The sequence below is a fragment of the Oncorhynchus tshawytscha genome, linkage group LG09 (assembly GCF_018296145.1).
Source record: "Oncorhynchus tshawytscha isolate Ot180627B linkage group LG09, Otsh_v2.0, whole genome shotgun sequence".
NCBI classification, from domain to species: Eukaryota; Metazoa; Chordata; class Actinopteri; order Salmoniformes; family Salmonidae; genus Oncorhynchus; species Oncorhynchus tshawytscha.
The window spans coordinates 39,465,092-39,486,192 of record NC_056437.1 but is presented as its reverse complement, the minus strand read 5'-3'; the positions used below and the strand labels follow the sequence as shown (position 1 = coordinate 39,486,192).

At 43.7% G+C, this 21,101-nt stretch overlaps 1 protein-coding gene across 5 annotated transcripts in view; it reads right to left on the bottom strand.

Annotated features, from left to right (window-relative positions):
• The window catches only part of hlcs (holocarboxylase synthetase (biotin-(proprionyl-CoA-carboxylase (ATP-hydrolysing)) ligase)), a 44,820-nt gene extending 24,775 nt beyond the window's left edge, over nucleotides 1-20,045 (bottom strand). The window contains exons 1-6 of one of the 5 annotated variants that reach the window (XM_024431919.1): nucleotides 19,629-20,045; nucleotides 19,017-19,163; nucleotides 12,516-12,678; nucleotides 11,120-12,174; nucleotides 10,722-10,904; nucleotides 2,328-2,611 (exon numbers count right to left, since the gene is read on the bottom strand). In XM_024431919.1, coding sequence (XP_024287687.1) covers nucleotides 2,328-2,611; nucleotides 10,722-10,904; nucleotides 11,120-12,174; nucleotides 12,516-12,678; nucleotides 19,017-19,163; nucleotides 19,629-20,030 — 2,234 coding nt within the window. In that variant the 5' untranslated portion in view covers nucleotides 20,031-20,045. The other 4 variants (XM_024431921.1, XM_024431922.2, XM_024431920.1 and 1 more) reach the window with 4 other exon arrangements.
• Nucleotides 20,046-21,101: the final 1,056 nt, after the last annotated feature.

The following is a 21,101-nucleotide window of genomic DNA, read 5'->3' as shown; positions in this document are numbered from 1 at the left end:
CTTTCGTATATTAATAAGGTTGTTACATCCTCAGGATTTCTCTTCCCACTGCTTTAACTCATTTATTTGTGAACTAAAATATTGATTAAGAATGTACAAAAAATGTCTAACGGATTGTACAGTTTATCTGGAAATTATACATACTATTGAAAGTGACATGGATAGCCTAGGATTAAATAAAATTCAGTTGAGGAAGTAGTTTTTGACATTTTACTGTATGCTAAAAGATATGCAGACAACAATACCATCATTTTGTTGAACAATAAGTTCAAGTAAAATACGTCAAACTAAACATTCGAATACACTCCATCATTTATTTATTTTTTGCTTGAGTAATACATTGGTCAGAACATTTCTTGCCTGCGGCAACTCATTTGAATTTACATTTCCTTGCCAACACTGAGCACTACACCACCATAAAAAAGTATTTACATAGGAATGTGCAGCTAATTGTTGTTTTATGCCAGTTCAATTATAACCATGAATTATTCAGCCTATTTTCACTTCCTGTCTTACTTGGGCTTATAACAGAAAAACAAAATATCTGCTTTTTGGATGAATAACAGTTATTGGTTTTGCATTTACTGTGGGTCCTTTTCTCTCTCTCCATGCATCAAAAATAGTCCCTCTTGAATTAAATAGTTTCTAATAAAGGAAATGCTTATTAAATCCACTGTACTGGTGGCCCTCCAAAGAAAACTGAAAAGCTATACTTGACTAGCTCCTAAACTGCCGTGGTATTCCACTACCATCTGCACAAAAACAGACCCCACAGCTAAGAACAGGCTAGCAAACAAATTGAGAAAAGCATGTTGTACAGACTAAATAAAGACCTATTGAGTATAAATGAGAGTCATACATACTTGATACCTACAGTAGTTTCACTATCACCACCAGTCCATATCAGAATGCCAAAACACACTCAATACTGAATAGGAAGACAGTTGCCTATATGGTTAGTGTCAGTTATATTGATATTACCAGGACCGTGTTCATTAGGTCACAGCGTAGAAAAACATTTTGGAATGGAAAAAGAAAATTAGAGTTTCTTATTGAACAAGTACAGATAATACCTCCCCATTTCGGAGCATTTTCTTCCTTTTGGTGCCTAATGAACACAACCCAGGTGTTCCCTTTTGATAGGAGCAAGAGTGGTCCAGATAAACAATGACAATCCTCCCATAGTCATCCTATAATGACTATGCTTGACTCGGGCTCCCGTGTGGCGCAGCGGTCTAAGACACTGCATCTCAGTGCTAGAGGCATCACTACAGATCCTGGTTCAATCCCGGGCTGTATCACAACCAGCAGTGATCGAGAGTCCCATAGGATGGTGCACAATTGGCCCATTGTCGTCCGGGCTAGGGGAGGGTTTGGCCGGGGTAGGCTGTCTTTGTAAAATAAGAATTTGTTCTTAACTGACTTGCCTGGTTAAATAAAAAATAACTACATGTGCTTGAGGGAATATAGGCTAAAACAAAGAAAAGGACTCCAACAAGAGGCTTTCATCTAGAATAATCCCACTTAATCAAGACTAACGGGACCATCTGGAAATTAAACCGCCAAAAAATCAGAGGGAGCGAAATCAGAACTCACAACTGGAGAACTGTTTTTTTCACGCGTCCTTGTCTTTCCTCCCTCTTTCTTTACCTTACAACCTTAATGACAACACTGTCAGTTCCAATCAATTCTGCGCAGGTCCAGAATCCATTTTTCAAACTTCATGACAGCTCTAATAGCTTCCACCTGTCCCTGGGATCCGCCTGTTGACTGGCAAGTTCCCAATGAGATGTGGGATATAGACAAAGACCTGTATTAGGTACAGCCTGCCTCTGCTGCAGTAAGGTCACTCAGCCATTAAATTAGTTCCAGCCCAGCGGAATGCCCCCCCACCCCACAGCATGGTTGGTGGACCAACCACTCACTCTCAATCGAAGTTGCTTTCTCTCTCTTTTTATCGCTCTCACGCCGCACTGACAACTTCACTTTCATTTAGACACCACTACTAAACCCGGAATCATCTTGTGGCGCTACGCTGACATGGGTATCACAGTGCGTATGTCATCATATGTGTCCATGTTACTTTAACAATGACTGTAAACTGAACATCTTCCCCTGAAACCACCCACACCCGATAAACCCCAGATGCTAACTGGAGATATGAGTGCAGCCAACTCAAACTTCTGCTTAAGTCATGCATCGATGTCAATGGAGAGTTCTGTCAAACTTTGAGTTGGACTAATTCTTAGGTTAGGATTTGGCCCTTACTTACAGACTACCCCACTCCCTCCCTGTCCCAGAGCCAAGTGCAGGTAATGTTAACTTACCCCTCTAGTAGGTCCATGGTGGTAGGGGTGACCTGAGTGTAGAGAAGGGTGCGTCCCAGCGTGCGGGTCTCCAGGTGCTGGCTGTAGGTCTGCAGGCTGAACTGCTCCCAGCTCTGGGCCTCTGGGGCATCTGTGACCAGGGCCAGGGTCCCCTTGGGCAGCAGGGGGGGCCCAGCCTGAAGCTCTGAGCTGGGGACCACTTTAAGGAATGCCTTGGAACACTTGAGCAGCCCTTCCTTGTCCAACTGGGTGTGCAGCCACTTGAGGAAGCTGGCCCTGCGCTCCTGGGGACAGAGGAACACAAGGCCGGTGTGATGAGAGACTGAATAAATCCTCTGTGATTTCACTACCATTCACTTCACTCATTTCAATGAAATATATATTTCTTCATATCCTAATGGCTCCCATCCTTCCATGAAAACGTATAAAACAGACAATTATGATGCCATCTTTTTCAATTATATATATTTACAGTATAGAGTTAAAGAGCCAAGGCGAAGTCCAGCCTTAAATAAGATAATCAACGGCTGCTGATAATCAATTACATGGCTTAATTAGGCGCTGGTTCCCAGAGTAGTGAAACATTCTGTTCTAGTCACTTCTCATCCATCAAAAGGATCAGACACTTTGACTCCCACCAGAAACCATCTCCTCCATGTTTTAGATCAATGCGTAACACTAAAAACATGTTGCTGAAGAAGTCAGAGGAAGCCCCTTCTCCACAGAGGGATTTGACATGATCCTCATCTAATATGATGCTGTACACGAATGCTACGCAGACAGGGAATTCTTCCATTGCATTCGCCGCAGGCTAAATCATTTGTACTCAGCCAAGAACAGTAAAGTGAATTGTCTGTATTAAAAGTAATCTGTTGCTTTGATGAATTTTATCAGACACGGGTTAAAAAAGAAAAAAGGTAATTCTTTATAGTAACTATCTGAGACGGTACTAAGTCACAATTTAGCAAGTCCGAAGCAAGTCTCAAGTCTTAACCTTTGAGTCTCGAGTCAACTCCCAAGTAATAATGGGCAAGTCTTAAGTTAACTCCCAGAGCTCAGGTCAAGTCACAAGTGTTGTGTTTTGAGTCTTTAAATATATGGTTAAGTCAAGGTTCTCCCCAGGATTGTTTAACAAGGTGGTGCTGATGGGTAAGGCAGGGGGAGACTTAGAGATTTTTGAGCACCTGTAAGTGACATTTCCTGCAATCTAGAGCCTTAAAGGGCCAATCTGCAGTTGCTACATCCATTTTTGGACTTATATGATATGTACCCATTGATTCTTAAAGGATAGAACATGTCTCATTAGCTTTGTTAAACTGTCATACCCCCATCAGAAACCCAAATATAAAGCTTGTTTTACACCAATGTTTGTAAACAAAGTAGATGTAAACAAACACTATATAGACTAATATCAAAATGATTGTTTACCATGTTATTAGGGAGGCTCAGTCCTTGCTTCCATAGCTGTCTATGAATTTGAGTTTGGTTACATTTCCCCAGCCTCTTCCCTCAGCTTTCTACCGTAACAGGAACTGGCAGAACTTTGTTTTACTGCTGATTGCCTCTTTAAATCAGGGGTGTCAAACTCATTTTGCCCCAGGGGCAGCATTCTGTCTTCAACAAGGTCCGGAAGGCTACACTGAAAATTGCCTATATTTCTTTGCTGTAATTTGTATAATTAAAAAATATATATTCCTCTATCCATCGTTTTTGGAACTGTCGATGCGCCTTGACTGTCTAGCTTTCATTTGGGCGAGCAGGCTATTAGCGAGCTGGACACAGTCAAGAAACTGCATGTATGTTCAGTAGGTCCATTATCATTTACACACAGTTTCAAGTTGGTTTTATTCATTTTAAAGTGTATATAAAAAAAAATGACAGGCATAGTGGCACATTCTTTGGTGAGAACTCTGTTAAGTGTATTATACTAATTTTAATGCAATTTTTAAATTCAGGTTCTATTATCTGTTTACCTTACACTAGGCATACTTGTACAGTACATAGGCCTACGTAATAAACTTAACAGATGAATAAATAAATGGTTTTTGAATCATTACTAATAGAAAGGCCATCCAAATGACAATTTACAGTGTTAATAGTACAGCTAAAGTTTGACTGACATTTTGAAATCTCCAATTAGAATCAAGTGTTGTTTTCCCCCTGCCCACTACATGCACATTGAGAGGTCAGAATAAATATTCAAGGAAACTCTTGCTAAGAGCACATATTTTCAAGTGACAAGCGCTGAAAATATAGGACAGTGCTCTATTTTCCCCCTTGCCTTTCCGCACCTGCTGGCACAGCAGCGCTAGGCAGAACAGAATTTAACAGTCATTTTCCATATAACCCAATGCAATTCTCAGCTTTGAGCAACGGAACTGCCAGAAATGTATGTACACGGTGTAATAACAGAATTGCTGCTCTTTTAGGAAGGGGTAATCCAAGTCTCAAGTCTTTTGATAGTTCCAGTCCAAGTTAAATCCTGAGTCATTGATGCTCAAGTGAAAGTCAAGTCGCAAAATTTGCAACTCGGGTGGTACTTGAGTCCAAGTCACGTGACTCAAGTCCACATCTCTGGTAGCTACCAATTTAAAGTATATAATGTCGCTATTTAATCATGTTATGGTCATTCAAACATTTGACTAATTCTTATTTATTTTCAGCTAAATATAGTTTAAGTATCCCATCAAGTATTATTCAGTATCCATGTTCTTTTCCATGTTACTAATAAAGGAAAAAAATACATGCACATTTCTAGTGGTGTTCTGTAGTTTCCTTTTCATTTATTTATATTTCCTCATAATATAACAACTAGGGGAAGTGAAAATGGACAGCTAATCCTCCAATTTGGGGAAAGTTACTAGAATTTTGAGTGAGTGGATTAATAGTCATTTCTGCCACCCCACACCCACAGAAGATACTCGGTTTAGTAGAGGATACGTGGTGCTCCTTTCATCTCCTCAAATTAGGTCATTTTTTAACCTCTCAAGGCACCATCTGCTAATGTATGTGTTTAGCACCCCCTTGGCAATGAGAGAGGACAAGGATGACGGCCTAATTAGCCCAAATCCATATTTAGCAAATACAGTGATGGTTAATCAATTAGAGTCGCTGATCTGCATGCCTCAATTATCTGCTTTGTGCCAATCACAAAGGAGAGGGCGGTCACTGGAGACTGGTTGGGCCACTTAACAAGTCTGACATCTCTGGGCTTACAGGGATAAGGAGCAGGGAGCTCAGTAGGTTTCTCTATTGAAAGCACTGTCAGTGTGTCTGCTGTTGTATCTTAAAAATGGCATAACCTGACTAGTTTGAACTGAAAACATCTAAGTAATATTTAAGACAAAGAAAAAAAATGTAGGTGCACAACTCCATTTTGCTCCTCCCTTCCTATAAGCAGAAACAGGAAGTACCCGTTCTAAGGTCTATACAATGCTGGTCTGACCAATCGGAATCCATGCTTCAAGATTGTTTTGATCACGTGGACTGGGATATGTTCCCGGGTAGCCTCTGAGAATAACATCGACAAATAAACGGATACGCTGACTGAGTTCATCAGAAAGTGTATACAAGATGTTGTACCCACTGTGACTATTAAAACCTACCCAAACCAGAAACCGTTGATAGATGGCAGCATTCACACAAAACTAAAAGCGCGAACCACTGCATTTAACCATGGCAAGGTGACTGGGAATATGGCCGAATACAAACAGTGTACTTATTCCCTCAGTAAGGCAATCAAACAGGCAAAACGTCAGTACAGAGACAAAGTGGAGTTGCAATTCAACAGCTCAGACACGAGACGCATGTGGCAGGTTCTACAGACAATCACGGACTATAAAGGGAAAACCAGCCACGTCGCAGACACCAACGTCTTGCTTCCGGACAAGCTAAACATCTCCCGCTTTGAGAATAACACAGTGACACAGACATGGCCCGCTACCAAGGACTGTGGGTTCTCCTTCTCCGTAGCCGATGTGAGTTGAGACATTTTAGAAAGTTAACCCTCGCAAGGCTGCCGGCCCAGACATCATCCCTAGCTGCGTCTTCAGAGAATGCTCAGACCAGCTGGCTGCAGTGTTTACAGAGATATTCAATGTCTCCCTATCCCAGTCTGCTGTCCCCACTTACTACAAGATGTCCACCATTGTTACTGTACCCAACAAAGCAAAGGTAACTGAACTAAATGACTATTGCCCCATAGCACTCACTTCTAGTTAAAGATCATATCACCTCTACCTTACACCCTAGACCCACTAGACCCACTTCAATTTGCTTACCACCCCAATAGATGCACAGATGATGCAATCACCATTACACTGCCCTATCCCATCTGGACAAGAGGAATACCTATGTAAGAATGCTGTTCATTGACTATAGCCCAGTATCCAACACCATAGTACCCTTAAAGCTCATCATTAAGCTCGGGCCCTGGGTCTGAACACACCCTGTGCAACTGGGTCCTGGACTTCCTGACGGGCCGCCCCATGGTGGTGAAGGTAGGAAACAACACTCCCTTATCACCCATGACTGTGTGGCCAAGCACACCTCCAACTCAGTCATCAAGTTTGCAGAGGACACAATAGTAGTAAGCCTGATTACCAACAACGGTGAGACGGCCTACAGGGAGGTGAGGGCCCTGGGAGTGTGGTGCCAGAAAAATAACCTCTCACTCAACGTCAACAAAACAAAGGAGCTGATCGGTGACTTCAGGAAACAGCAGAGGGAGCACCCCCCTATCCACATTGACAGGACAGTAGTGGAGAAGGTGAAAAGCTTCAAGTTTCCCGGCCTACACATCACTGACAATCTGAAATGGTCCACCCAGACAGACAGTGTGGTGAAGAAGACCTCAGGTGGCTTAAGAAATTTGTCTTGGCCCCTAAAACACTCAAACTTTTACAGATGCACAACTGAGAGCATCCTGTCGGGCTGTATCACCACCTGGTACGGCAACTGCACCGCCCGCAACCGCAGGGATCTCCAGAAAGTGGTGTGGTCTGCCCAACGCATCACCGGGGGCAAACCTGCCCTCCAGGACACCTACAGCACCCGATGTCACAGGAAGGCCAAAAATATCATAAAGGACATCAACCACCCGAGCCACGGCCTGTTCACCCCGCTATCATCCAGAAGGCAAGGTCAGGTGCATCAAAGCTGGGACCAAGACACTGAAAAACAGCTTCTATCTCAAGGCCATCAGACTGATAAATAGCCATCACTAGCCGGCTTCCACCCGGTTACATAACCCTGCACCTTAGAGGCTGCTGCCCTATATACATAGACTTGGAATCACTGGCCACTTTAATAATGTTTAAATAATGTTTACATACAGCTTAACCCATCTCATATGTATATACTGTATTCTATTCAATGCTACTCCGACATTGCTTGAGCTAATATTTAAATATTTCTTAATTAGATTATTGTGAAGTGTTATTTACTACGGCACTGTTGGAGCTAGGAACACAAGCATTTCGCTACACCCACAATAACATATGCTAAATATGTGACCAATAAAATTTGATTTTGATAATTGGTTTGTCAGATTAGAGAAAGAATAGCAGGGAAATCAGAGAGTGATGAGAGAGTAAGGAGATAGGGAGAGAAGAAGTGAGCATTAGAGGGGAAAAGGGAAATAAACGCTCCCTTGATGAATCTGTCTGAGCACAGAGTTCCTCTGAGCAAGCCCATGCCATGTGATGGGCTAGAGCAAAGGAACCTGGGTAATAACAATAACACCAGGGTCTCCACTACAAATTCCAGAGGTAGCATTGACAGATGCACAGTCCATCCGCTCTAGCCAAGGTGCACAGAATACACTCTATAGAGTGCATTCTATTTCTGTGGTACACTATCTAATCCCCTCCAATTCCTCAAAGCACCTTCCATTTTCCAAGAACAATCTGGAAGCGATCCTGCATGCCCTCACTTTCATCATCCTGGTGTATGTTTTAAAGTTGCTGGGGCAGTGGGGTGAAGAAGTCACAGCCCAGTCCAAACACACCAAACAGTCATAATTAAACTACATTTTAGGCCTTTTCGGAAACACTTTTGCATTGTCGGGCAGGGAGGCCAACTAGGGCCAAGTGTATGGATAAATAAGTAACTTAACAGTAACTTAACTTAAATAAGTAACTTAACAGAGTCGTTCAAGTGGGCCCATAAGATTTGCCAAGTGGAGGGCAACGGGTGTGTGACATCTCTCCTGTCCAGGGTACATTGATGTCTTTATCTGGCATTATGAGATAATGCATTGGTTTTGGGGCTCACAAATCGCGGGCAAAGTGAATTTTATTTTGAGGTAGAACTGTACTGGGGTATTACGTTCTTTGATTTATTTTTCAGTAAGTGTACACTTTGATAAAGAATACTCAAGAAAGTTAATCGAAGTGACTGAATTATTTGCTTTTTGCTAAGACGAATCACCACAACAAACACTATGAAATACCAGAGAGATGAAGTTGTAGTACTCATAAGGTGCAAAATAGAGATTTTCTGCCACCTAGTGGAGAGTTATTTCACCACAGGTGCGTAGGAAAACTTCTGCTGTCATTTGTATCCCCTGCCAAGAGGGTACAACAGACTAGAGTAACATAACACCTGGGCTGCAGTCTTAAGACCCAGGCTGAAATAATGACATTTTCACAATCTTTTCCCAACTCAAGTGCTGCATTTCAGCACTTCTCCCTATCTGACAGACCTACTCTAGACTCTATAGCCATTGTGAATTTATCTAGATTACACATAACTGCTAAGGCTGAAGCCTCCAGAAACAGCCTGGCTGTCTGTGGCTTGGAGGTATATAGAAATGTAAACAGCATCCAAGACGTCCGACCGTAGTTTTCAACGTAATGTTGATATCTTCAGCTGTGAGCGATAGAGAAAATAAAATAATCGACCTCAGCAACAATCATTTGGATAATTCAATGGATGTTTTGTGCACAAAGGTGATGACTAAAGTGTCTTATTAGGAATTTTCTAATCTGACTTCTCTATGTGGCCGTCAATGGAAATTGTGTTTCTTGGCCAGGCCTCAGTTAAACTGCAGTACCGAAGCAAGACTGTAGTTGCAGTCGAAACCATGCTTCTAGACCGGAACCCTGGCCTCTTGGTGTGTGGTCCTGAGGCATTTCACTTCCTGCTCTCAGAGGCATGTTAGGCCAATCAGTGGCGAGAGCCTGGCATAACCCTCTGAGATCCCTCTGAAGTGGGTGAGTAAACGGTCAGTGATCCATCTCAAACACTGATTAACTCCCAGAGCTAATTCCCCACATACCACAGCACTTTGCTGGCGGGCCTTTTCGAATGTCAATGAAAGAGTCAGGGGCCTCATCATCAAACAGCCTAAGAAGTAATAGCCTCAGCCTGCCAGGCAGCAAGTTGACTGGGGGTAATAGCCTCAGCCTGCCAGGCAGCAAGTTGACTGGGGGTAATAGCATTAATAGCCTCAGCCTGCTAGTAAGCGACTGGGTGCACACAGACTGGTGGCACTTTTTGAACTGTCACCACTGACATCACATAGAGAAACTGCATTGTGCACTGAGCAATAGGGTGTGTGTGTGTGTGTGTGTGTGTGTGTGTGTGTGTGTGTGTGTGTGTGTGTGTGTGTGTGTGTGTGTGTGCGCATGTGAGAGAGACTTGTGTCCATGTCAGGCCTTTTCTTGCCCCCCCCCCCCCACCAGACCATAATTGCCTGGGTAAATGTTTATTGTGGCAGCCCTAGTCCAGACACGCCCCAGACAGGTCTGAACATGTGGAAACCATTTTCATTCTTAATACATGCAAATGTATGTCCAATATATGCAACAGGCTTAGAGCAGGTTTATGTGTCCAGAGGGCCAGTCAAAATAAGTGAGGGCAGGGCTCCACAAGAACACAAACAGTAGAGCTAGAACAGACCTTTGATCAGCAGTCAGCCTCACGGCATATCTAGAGAGACTGATGAGCTAACATTGCTAAAGCAATAGGATATTTTTTTTATCCAACTTGAGGACAGGAGTAATGCGAGAACTCTAATAAAAGACAAGAGAGTTGAAGGTTTCCATACCCAATTGTCTGGATATTGTGGGGCAGGCTAGCCAGCCATGTTCACATGACAGGCCAACATAGAAATATAGAATTTGTTACTGATCAAATGTAGGGGGGGGGAGCCTAGGTCACGTTTGGTCAGGTGCATACACTATATGCAACACACTGACCGATGAAGATAGAAATACCATGAATTGAGCATTTGTGAATCCTTACTCTGTCAGAAGCATGTCTGTTCTACACAATAGATTTCTGAATAAATATCTGCACATTCCAAAAAGCTTGTGCATACTGAACGCGGCCCTGGCTGGGAGAGGCCTTAGCTTTAACAGATAGGTAGCAAGGGAGGAGTCAGGTACGTACCTCAGAGGTGGCAAGGAGGTAGACAGGGCTGGCGGGCGGGGCCTGACTCTGCTCACAGCTCAGGCCCAGGGAGGTGATGATCTCCGTCAGGACCTCGTAGCGCCGCGCATTGCTCATCTTCAGCTCGTCAAAACCCTGAGACGACCCAATATCTTCAGAGTTGGGGGCCGTTTCCAGGTGCACCTGAGGTCAGTGGTGAGAGGGCAAAGGTCAGCTGAAAGTTTAAGTGGTTGTAAAATGCACATTCATCTAAATGAATGAATACTGTATATTAATTGCTAAATAAGTTAGTTACCATGAGCAGCAATACTTTCCATTTAAAGAGCATTTTATTTACAAATCTAGTGCTTTACATGTGAAATGACATCTTTGACTGATCAAGACAGTGGAGTGCAAACCTGACACAGCACAGCCTCCCCTCGGTCCTCTCCACGCGTCACCCTGACGATGACCATGTCCTTGTCTCCACCATCTCCGTCCCACTTCAGCTCCCCCCAGACTTCCGTCTCTCCAGGGACCCCACCACTCTGCAGCTCCCTGACAAACACACTCCCGCTGGCAAGCACGCTTAGATCCAGCTCTGTGGTATCAGCCTTTGTGAAGCTTAGCCTGCAGATCTGGCTCCTCCTGCTCTTCCTGGGCACCAGAGCCAGCCCCGTGGGGCAGAGGGTGGAGGAGAGCCCCAGGACCCTGCCACCCTGCTCCAGGTATGCAAGGAAACGGGCCTGGAGCTGGGGGGTAAGGGGTTCGTCTGAGGCCAGCACTAGCAGGGTGGCACTCTCCAGCCAGGGTTCACTGAGGGCTTGCTGGGGCCTCAGGGGGTACACCGTGTAGCTGTCCATGTCGATGCACTCGCCCAGCAGCAAACGCACCCTCTGGAACTTCTCCTGGCAGCCACCCGTGAACACCAGCACGTTGGGGGGCTTCCCGGTAACATTGACCCGCCGGCTTTGACCAACAAAGCTCTCTGCCTCATCCTCCTCAAACTCGTCCAGAGTCTCGTCTCCGCTGTCCGTGCACGTGGTGTAGTCGTCGGGAATGTCAGGGATGTTGTCGACCGAGGCGTACTTGACGGAGAGGATGGTGCTGTTCTCCAGCTCCAGGCACTCGTGGCAGCTGGAGAGGTGGAGGTGGCGGCCGTGGCCCTCCATGTGCTGGTGGTTGATGCCAAGTGAGTTGTCCCCGCTGTCCACCCCAGGGCTGGCTCCTCGTAGGTGCTCGGAGCCTCGTCTTTCCACTAAAGCTCTCTGGATCTCTGGCGGTTGGAGCAGGCTGCACTTCCTATTTTGTGTTAGCTGGAGGTCGCCTCTCACTGAGAGTAGCTCACACTCGCAGGGAGAAGGCTCAGAGAGTATGATCTCAGTCTGTTTTTTGAGGGAGAGGGAAGTGATGTGCTTTTCCAACTTTCCTTTCTCCAGAAGTTCTTTGAACGCAGATTCTCGGAGCAGGACAGCTGGGGAAATTAGTACAAAGGGCAATATTTGAATTGCAAAATATGTCCCTCTCTCAGTTTTAAGCAATGTGAAAGAATGTCACAATAGACTTGGAAAACTGATTTGTATCATGTGTTTGGATATAGCCTAGCTAAGTGAAGTTCTGAGATGGCATTGGCCAAGAACTGAAACTTATCTGCTGTTAGGAAACAAATGGCCTCTTTTTAAAAATAGCCTTAAAAATACTAACATTTTTATTTTAAATATCCTAGGTTTACAATAAAGTTCAGGATAGGTATAAAACTGTATATACACACACGAGATGAGAAACCATTGACATTTTTGCAATAATGACACTCACAGACTATCTTTGAAGGCACTAGTCCATTGTCCAGCTGAAGGCGATCTTCCATAAACGCAACCCCAAGGCGGCTGAAGTTGTCAACGCTGGCCTGAGCCACGGCCCTGAACGGATGCAATGGGCTACAGGCCAGAGGGAGACAGTAGTCTGACCACTTCAGCACCTAGACAACACAGCATAGTACACAGGTCAGTAGGATTTAACTGTTAGTGGACGGTGGAAGGAAAAGAGGATCATATCAGACTTAGTTTTCTAGATTAGTTGGGATCGGGATTAGTTCAACAATCAACAGAACATAGATACTGATACTGCACGAAGCAAAATCTACCTGCTGCCCGAGAGTAAAATAACAATTTGTGTGTTTAAAGGGACCTTTAAATGGCTGAAGGGGAATTAAGGATTTCCTCTCCAGCCAAAACATTTTGGCTCCAGGATCTTAACATGGCATCTCAAGTGTCAGTTGACCCTCCATATTAAAGACCTGCTTTTTAAAGCATGACTTCCAAAAGGCCAGAGTCTTTCTCTTCCCTTGAGCCTTTTGAAGGAAAACAGCCCAATCGAACAGAGTGGGGTTTCACTGCCCAGTGCAGTCCCACCCACACGTGAGGAACAATGGAGCGGAAGTAAACACTCAGAAGGAAAGAAAGTGACCTGTCTAAGGTTCAAATCCTCTGTCCAGTCAACAAAAGAGAGCATCCCCCCCGAACTATACAAGCATAGTCTCAAAAACCCGACCCTAGGCAACAGTGACTAGTGCAGGGGTCTCCAACCAGTCGATCGCAAGCTACCAGTAGCTCATAGCCCACCTATGAGTAGCTCGCCAAACAATTCTAAAAGTATGTGCAATTTTCACGTGTTCCACCGCAAACTGTCATAAAGAAATCTCACAAGCATCCAACACCACAAGCTACTATCTAATCAACGCAACAGTGACATTATCCCGCCACACCTGGTTAAGCACCACTGGCTTAAAAGCCAAACACAATATCTGCCAATTAATTTCCAGCAATATTGCCCGTCTGTCTGTGTGGTGCACGCGTTTGTCTATCACTCTATGTGTAGCCAAGTTGATGTGATAACCGTCTTGTAGGTTGATTGAAATACTTTCCCCAAAACTTTCTCAATTAAAATGTTAACTGCAAAGTAGACTTACCTGGCAGAAGTAAATCATTTGCATCTATTATTTACAAACTTTGCTATGAAACGAGCAGCAAAACATTAGACTGCACATTCCTCACTTGCTACAGTGAACAAAAACATAAATGCAACTTGTAAAGTGTTGGTCTCATGATTCATGAAATTAAACATCCCAGAAATGTTCCATAAGCACAACTGAAGAATTTCTGCACAAACTGTCAGAAACCGTCTCAGGGAAACTCATCTGTGTGCTGGTCATCCACACCAGGGTCTTGACCTGACTGCAGTTCGGCTTTGTCACGGACTTCAGTGGGAAAATGCTCTCCTTCGATGGCCACTGGCATAGAAGTGTGCTCTTCATGGATGAATCACAGTTTCAACTGTAACAGGCAGATGGCAGATAGCGTGTATGGAGTCGTGTGGGCGAGCGCTTGCTGATGTCAACGTTGTGAACAGAGTGCCCCATTTTATTGATGGCAATTTGAATGCACAGAGATACCATGATGAGATCCTGAGGCCCATTGTCATGCCATTCATCCGCCGCCATCACCTCATGTTTCAGCATGATAATTATTGGTCGGACGATTAATTAGGGCCGATTTCAAGTTTCCATAACAATCGGAAATCTGTATTTTTGGACACCGATTTTGCCTATTTTTAAAATGATTTTTTATAACAACTTTATTTAACGAGGCAAGTCAGTTAAGAACACATTCTTATTTTCAATGACGGCCTAGGAATGTTGGGTTAACTGCCTTGTTCAGGGGCAGAACAACAGATTTTTTACCTTGTCAGCTCAGGGATTCAATCTTGCAACCTTACGGTTAACTAGTCCAACGCTCTAACCACCTGCCTCACGAGGAGCCTGCCTGTTACGCGAATGCAGTAAGAAGCCAAGGTAAGTTGCTAGCTAGCATTAAGCTTATCTTATAAAAAACAATCAATCTATCAATCATAATCACTAGTTATAACTACACATGGTTGATGATATTACTAGTTTATCTAGCGTGTCCTGCGTTGCATATAATCGATGCGGTGCGCTGGTAGGCAACAGCAGGCTCGTAAGCATTCATTCAAACAGCACTTTTGTGCGTTTTGCCAGCAGCTCTTCGCAATGCTTCAAGCATTGCGCTGTTTATAACTTCAAGCCTATCAACTCCCGAGATTAGGCTGGTGTAACCGATGTGAAATGGCTAGCTAGTTAGCGGGGTGCACGCTAATAGCGTTTCAAACGTCACTCGCTCTGAGATTTGGAGTGGTTGTCCCCCTTGCTCTGCATGGGTAACGATGCTTCGAGGGTGGCTGTTGTCGATGTGTTCCTGGTTCAAGCCCAGGTAGCGGCAAGGAGAGGGATGGAAGCTATACTGTTACACTGGCAATACTAAAGTGCCTATAAGAACATACAATAGTCAAAGGTATATGAAATACAAATCGTAGAGAGAGAAATAGTCCTATAATTCCTATAATACACTGCTCAAAAAAATAAAGGGAACACTTTACTCCAAGTCAATCACACTTCTGTGAAATCAAACTGTCCACTTAGGAAGCACCACTGATTGACAATAAATGTCACATGCTGTTGTGCAAATGGAATAGACAACAGGTGGAAATTATAGGCAATTAGCAAGACCCCCCCAATAAAGGAGTGGTTCTGCAGGTGATAACCACAGACCACTTCTCAGTTCCTATGCTTCCTGGCTGATGTTTTGGTCACTTTTGAATGCTGGCGGTGCTTTCACTCTAGTGGTAGCATGAGACGGAGTCTACAACCCACACAAGTGGCTCAGGTAGTGCAGCTCATCCAGGATGGCACATCAATGCGAGATGTGGCAAGAAGGTTTGCTGTGTCTGTCAACGTAGTGTCCAGAGCATGGAGGCGCTACCAGGAAACAGGCCAGTACATCAGGAGACGTGGAGGAGGCCGTAAGAGTGCAACAACTCAGCAGCAGGTTCGCTACCTCCGCCTTTGTGCAAGGAGGAGCACTGCCAGAGCCCTGCAAAATGACTTCCAGCAGGCCACAAATGTGCATGTGTCAGCTCAGACGGTCAGAAACAGACTCCATGAGGGTGGTATGAGGGCCCGACGTCCACAGGTGGGGGTTGTGCTTACAGCCCAACACCGTGCAGGACGTTTGGCATTTGCCAGAGAACACCAAGATTGGCAAATTCGCCACTGGCGCCCTGTGCTCTTCACAGATGAAAGCAGGTTCACACTGAGCATGTGACAGACGTGACAGTCTGGAGACGCCGTGGAGAACGTTCAGCTTCCTGCAACATCCTCCAGCATGACCGGTTTGGCGGTGGGTCAGTCATGGTGTGGGGTGGCATTTCTTTGGGGGGCCGCACAGCCCTCCATGTGCTCGCCAGAGGTAGCCTGACTGCCATTAGGTACCGAGATGAGATCCTCAGATCCCTTGTGAGACCATATGCTGGTGTGGTTGGCCCTGGGTTCCTCCTAATGCAAGACAATGCTAGACCTCATGTGGCTGGAGTGCCACAGCAGTTCCTGCAAGAGGAAGGCATTGATGCTATGGACTGGCCCGCCCGTTCCACAGACCTGAATCCAATTGAGCACATCTGGGACATCATGTCTCGCTCCATCCACCAACGCCACAATGCACCACAGACTGTCCAGGAGTTGGCGGATGCTTTAATCCAGGTCTGGGAGAAGATCCCTCAGGAGACCATCCGCCACCTCATCAGGAGCATGCCCAGGCGTTGTAGGGAGGTCATACAGGCACGTGGAGGCCACACACACTATTGAGCCTCATTTTGACTTGTTTTAAGGACATTACATCAAAGTTGGATCAGCCTGTAGTGTGGTTTTCCACTTTAATTTTGAGTGACTCCAAATCCAGACCTCCATGGGTTGATAAATTTGATTTCCATTGATAATTTTTGTGTGATTTTGTTGTCAGCACATACAACTATGTAAAGAAAAAAGTATTTAATAAGAATATTTCACATTCATTCAGATCTAGGATGTGTTATTTTAGTGTTCCCTTTATTTTTTTGAGCAGTGTAAATACAACCTAAAACTTCTTACCTGGGAATATTGAAGACTCATGTTAAAAGGAACCACCAGCTTTCATATGTTCTCATGTTCTGAGCAAGGAACTTAAGCGTTAGCTTTCTCACATGGCACATATTGCACTTTTACTTTCTTCTCCAACACTTTGTTTTTGCATTATTTAAACCAAATTGAACATGTTTCATTATTTATTTGAGGCTAAATTGATTTTATTGATGTATTATATTAAGTTAAAATAAGTGTTAATTCAGTATTGTTGTAATTGTCATTATTACAAATAAATGTAAAAAAAAAAATAATAATAATAATTTTGTTTAAAAATCGGCCGATTAATCAGTATCGGCTTTTTTTGGCCCTCCAATAATCTGCATCGGTATCGGAAAATCATAATCGGTCGACCTCTAATGATAATGCACGGCCCCATGTCGCAAAGATCTGTACACAATTCCTGGAAGCTGAAAATGTCTCAGTTCTTCCATGGCCTGTATACTCACCAGACATGTCAACCATTGTGCATGTCTGGGATGCTTTGGATCGACGTGTACGAGTGTGTTCCAGTTCCAGGCCAATATCCAGAAACTTTGCACAGCCGTTGAAGAGGAGTGATACAACATTCCACAGGCCACAATCCACCGTCTGATCAACTATATGCCAAAGAGATGTGTCACACTGCATGAGGGGGAAAAAAATGGTGGTCACACCAGATACTGACTGGCTTTCTGATCCACGCCACTACCTTTAAGGTATCTGTGACCTATCCCCACCCATTACATTTTTACTTGTTGCATTTATATTTTTGTTCAGTGTTAGTTTTATCACATATAGTGCCTTGCAAATGTATTCATCCACCTTGGCGTTTTTCCTGTTTTGTTGCATTACAACCTGTAATTTAAATAGATTTTTATTTGGATTTTATGTAATGAACATAAACAAAAATAGTCCAAATTGGTGAAGTGAAATTGTTAAAAAAAATAACAAACGGAAAAGTGGTGTGTGCATATGTATTCACACCCTTTGCTATGAAGCCCCTAAATAAGATCTGGTGCAACCAATTAACTTCAGAAGTCACATAATTAGTTAAATAAAGTCCACCTGTGTGCAATCTAAGTGTCACATGATCTGCCACATGATCTGAGTAGATATACACCTGTTCTGAAAGGCTCCAGAGTCTGCAACACCATGAAGACCAAGGAGCTCTCCAAACAGGTCAAGAAATATCCAAAACTTTGAACATCCCATGGAGCACCAATAAATCCCTTATTTAAAAAATGGAAAGAAAATGGCACCACGACAAACCTGCCAAGAGGGCCCCCCACCAAAACTCACAGACAAGGCAAGGATGACATTAATCAGAGGCAAAAAAGAGACTGAAGATAACCCTGAAGGAGTTGCAAAGCTCCACAGCTGAGATTGGAGTATCTGTCTAAAGGACCACTTTAAGCCGTACACTCCACAGACCTGGGCTTTATGGAAGAGTGGCCAGAAAAAGCCATTCCTTAAAGAAAACACGTTTGGTGTTAGCCAAAAGGCATGTGGGAGACTCCCCAAACATATGGAAGAAGGTACTCTGGTCAGACGACACTAAAACTGAGCTTTTTGGCCATCAAGGAATACGCTGTCTGGCGCAAACCCAACACCTCATCACCCCAAGAATAACATCCCCAGAGTGAAGCATGGTGGTGGCAGCATCATGTTGTGGGAATGTCAAATTCTTGAGGGAAACCTGTTTGTCTTCCAGAGGTTTGAGACTGGTACGGAGGTTCACCTTCCAGCAGGACAATGACCCCAAGCATACTGCGAAAGCAACACTTGAGTGGTATAAGGAAAAGCCTTTAAATGTCTTTGAATGGCCTAGTCAAAGCCCAGACCTCAATCCAATTGAGAATCTGTGGTATGACTTAAAGAGTGCTGTACACCAGCGAACCCATCCAACTTGAAGGAGCTGGAGCAGTTTTGCCTTGAAGAATGGGCAAAAATCCCAGTGGCTAGATGTGCCAAGCTTATTGAGAGACACCCCAAGATGCTTGCAGCTGTAATTTCTGCAAAGGGGGGCTGTACAAAGTATTGGGGGGTAGTTATGAATAGTTATGCGCACTCAAGTCATGTTTGTTTTGTCTTATTTCACAAAATATATTGCATCTTCAAAGTGGTAGGCATGTTGTGAAAATCAAATGATAACCCCCCATTTTTTAAATTTTTATTCCAGGTTGTAAGGCAACAAATTAGGAAAAATGCCAAGTGGGTGAATACTTTCGCAAGCCACTGTAAATGCTTGACAGTCTACAAAACTGACAGTTTCTTTGCTTCTCGATAAATATACTTGTGATCCATACTTTTTTATTTTCTGTAGTGTGATGAGCCTGGCTGCCCACTCTTTGTCCTGATGTAGCCTCTATGATGAAAGAAATGTTTTCTATCCGTGGGCCACAACTCAGAGAGGACCCCCACAAAAGAGTCCACTTGCTGAGGTCCTCACATGCCTAGGAACAATAATACAGACAACATATACACTGATCTACAGTATGGACACTGATGATATGGATAGATATTAAAGCATGTTTTAGAAAGTTAGTATGATCGTTAGACATTAGAAAGACTACATATACGAAACTATGTAAAATGACTAACATGTCATGTAAATTAATGTGCACCAAAAATATATAACAAATTCACATCAAAATTGACTGGTTTTTGACGGATTACCTATTCACCTCAGAGCATGCACAAACTGATAGCTAATAACGGAGGAGGCCCATTTCACATTTCGTGCTCTGAATGGAACTGAGCAGCAGAATGCGTAACGTTACCTTCACGCCTGTCATTTAGCTGGCAAGCTGATCTTGCCCATTCATTGATAGCGGAGTAGCTTATGTTTTTTGACAAGTGAAGGCCTCGGATGGTAGCTAACATACTAGCTAGCTAGCTATATCAAACAAACGTGTCACCTGAAGTTCGGTTATGTAAATAGCCTTGTCGCCCAACTTGAGAAAAACGTCCTCCTCAGGCAGAGGTGGACTGAGCTGCTTATTGACACTTTGCAGGCAGGTTGGTTGTCCTTTCTGAAGTCGAGGCTTCCCCAGGGGATTCAAGGCACAGAATGTGAAGCTAACGTTACTTGCATTGGTTTTGCTCCCCCCGCACAATTTGTGCAGGGTGCTCCGAATTACCACTGTGTAGCACTTTTGAAAGCGCACCCAAAGGTAGACGTAGCACAACGTTATTAGCATTTTCTTTACATTTGGAAAGCCGTTTTTGAGCCCATATGGTATGGCCTCTCTGCTCAGATTCGACCCGACCCTGGCTTCCCTGTTGTTGACAGAATGGCTCTTCCCACTACAAATCGTCATTACGCATGCTCGCAGTCTGTGCAGGCGAGTGGCACAGTTTCTAAACCCAGAGGCACAACCTCGCGAGACTTCCGAGAACAAGATTTGCCAAACAGACTAAACAGACCAGCCTGGGGTTCTGGGGTTTGAGAAGTGAACACATCTTCTTTAGTTATTCATTTTCTCTCAAATTAAAAGCATATCCTAGATTCAAACCAATGTTTTAAGTATATGAGCTTGTTATTACTCCCACCACATGAGAACAACAAACTGATATTCAGTTTCGTAAAAAAACAACTTTATATCGAAGGAGAGCCTTTGATTAGACGGTTTGCACATGCGCAGTTTGGAGCGAGCAGTTTTAGTCTATCTTCGGACTGTAATGTCTTTGCTAGTGGTGCTCGGGTCAGCTGTTTGCTCACCCGCAACCGCCCGACTAGGTTTATGAGACAGTGAAAATCTGAAGCTCCCAGCAGACCCAACCGCTAAAATCGAAAGTGCACTGTAGGCTACAGTCAGAGACAGCGGAACGATTTTTTTTGACATGGCTTGATTTAGATATGTTTTTGCTTATAATTTCCGTTTTTTTGGTAGACTATTTGCTATTCAACTTATAACTTATAATTGTACCGAACAAAAATATAAATGCAACAATTACAGTTCAGTTGGAAATTAGTCGATATAAATCAATTAATTAGGCCTTAATCTATGGATTACATGACTGAGAATACAGATATGCATATGTTGGTCACAGATACAGTGCATTTGGAAAATATTCAGACCCCTTGACCTTTTCCAAATGTTGTTATGTTACAGCCTTATTCTAAAATGCATAAAATTGTTGTTTGCCCTCATCAATCTACATGATTTTAGATTTTTTTGCAAATGTATAAAAAAAATACAACTGAAATATTACAATTACTTAAGTATTAAGACCTTAAATAAAGGTTCAATTAAGAAAGCCGCATACAAACAGGCAGCTCCAAAATGCAGGTGTTTCAGCCTAGCTCAGTGCTTTCTGTGGTGGTGGGGCACTTGTTGGGATGCATTTGTTGAGTAAGGATGAATATGTTGGAGACCCATTTGATGTGT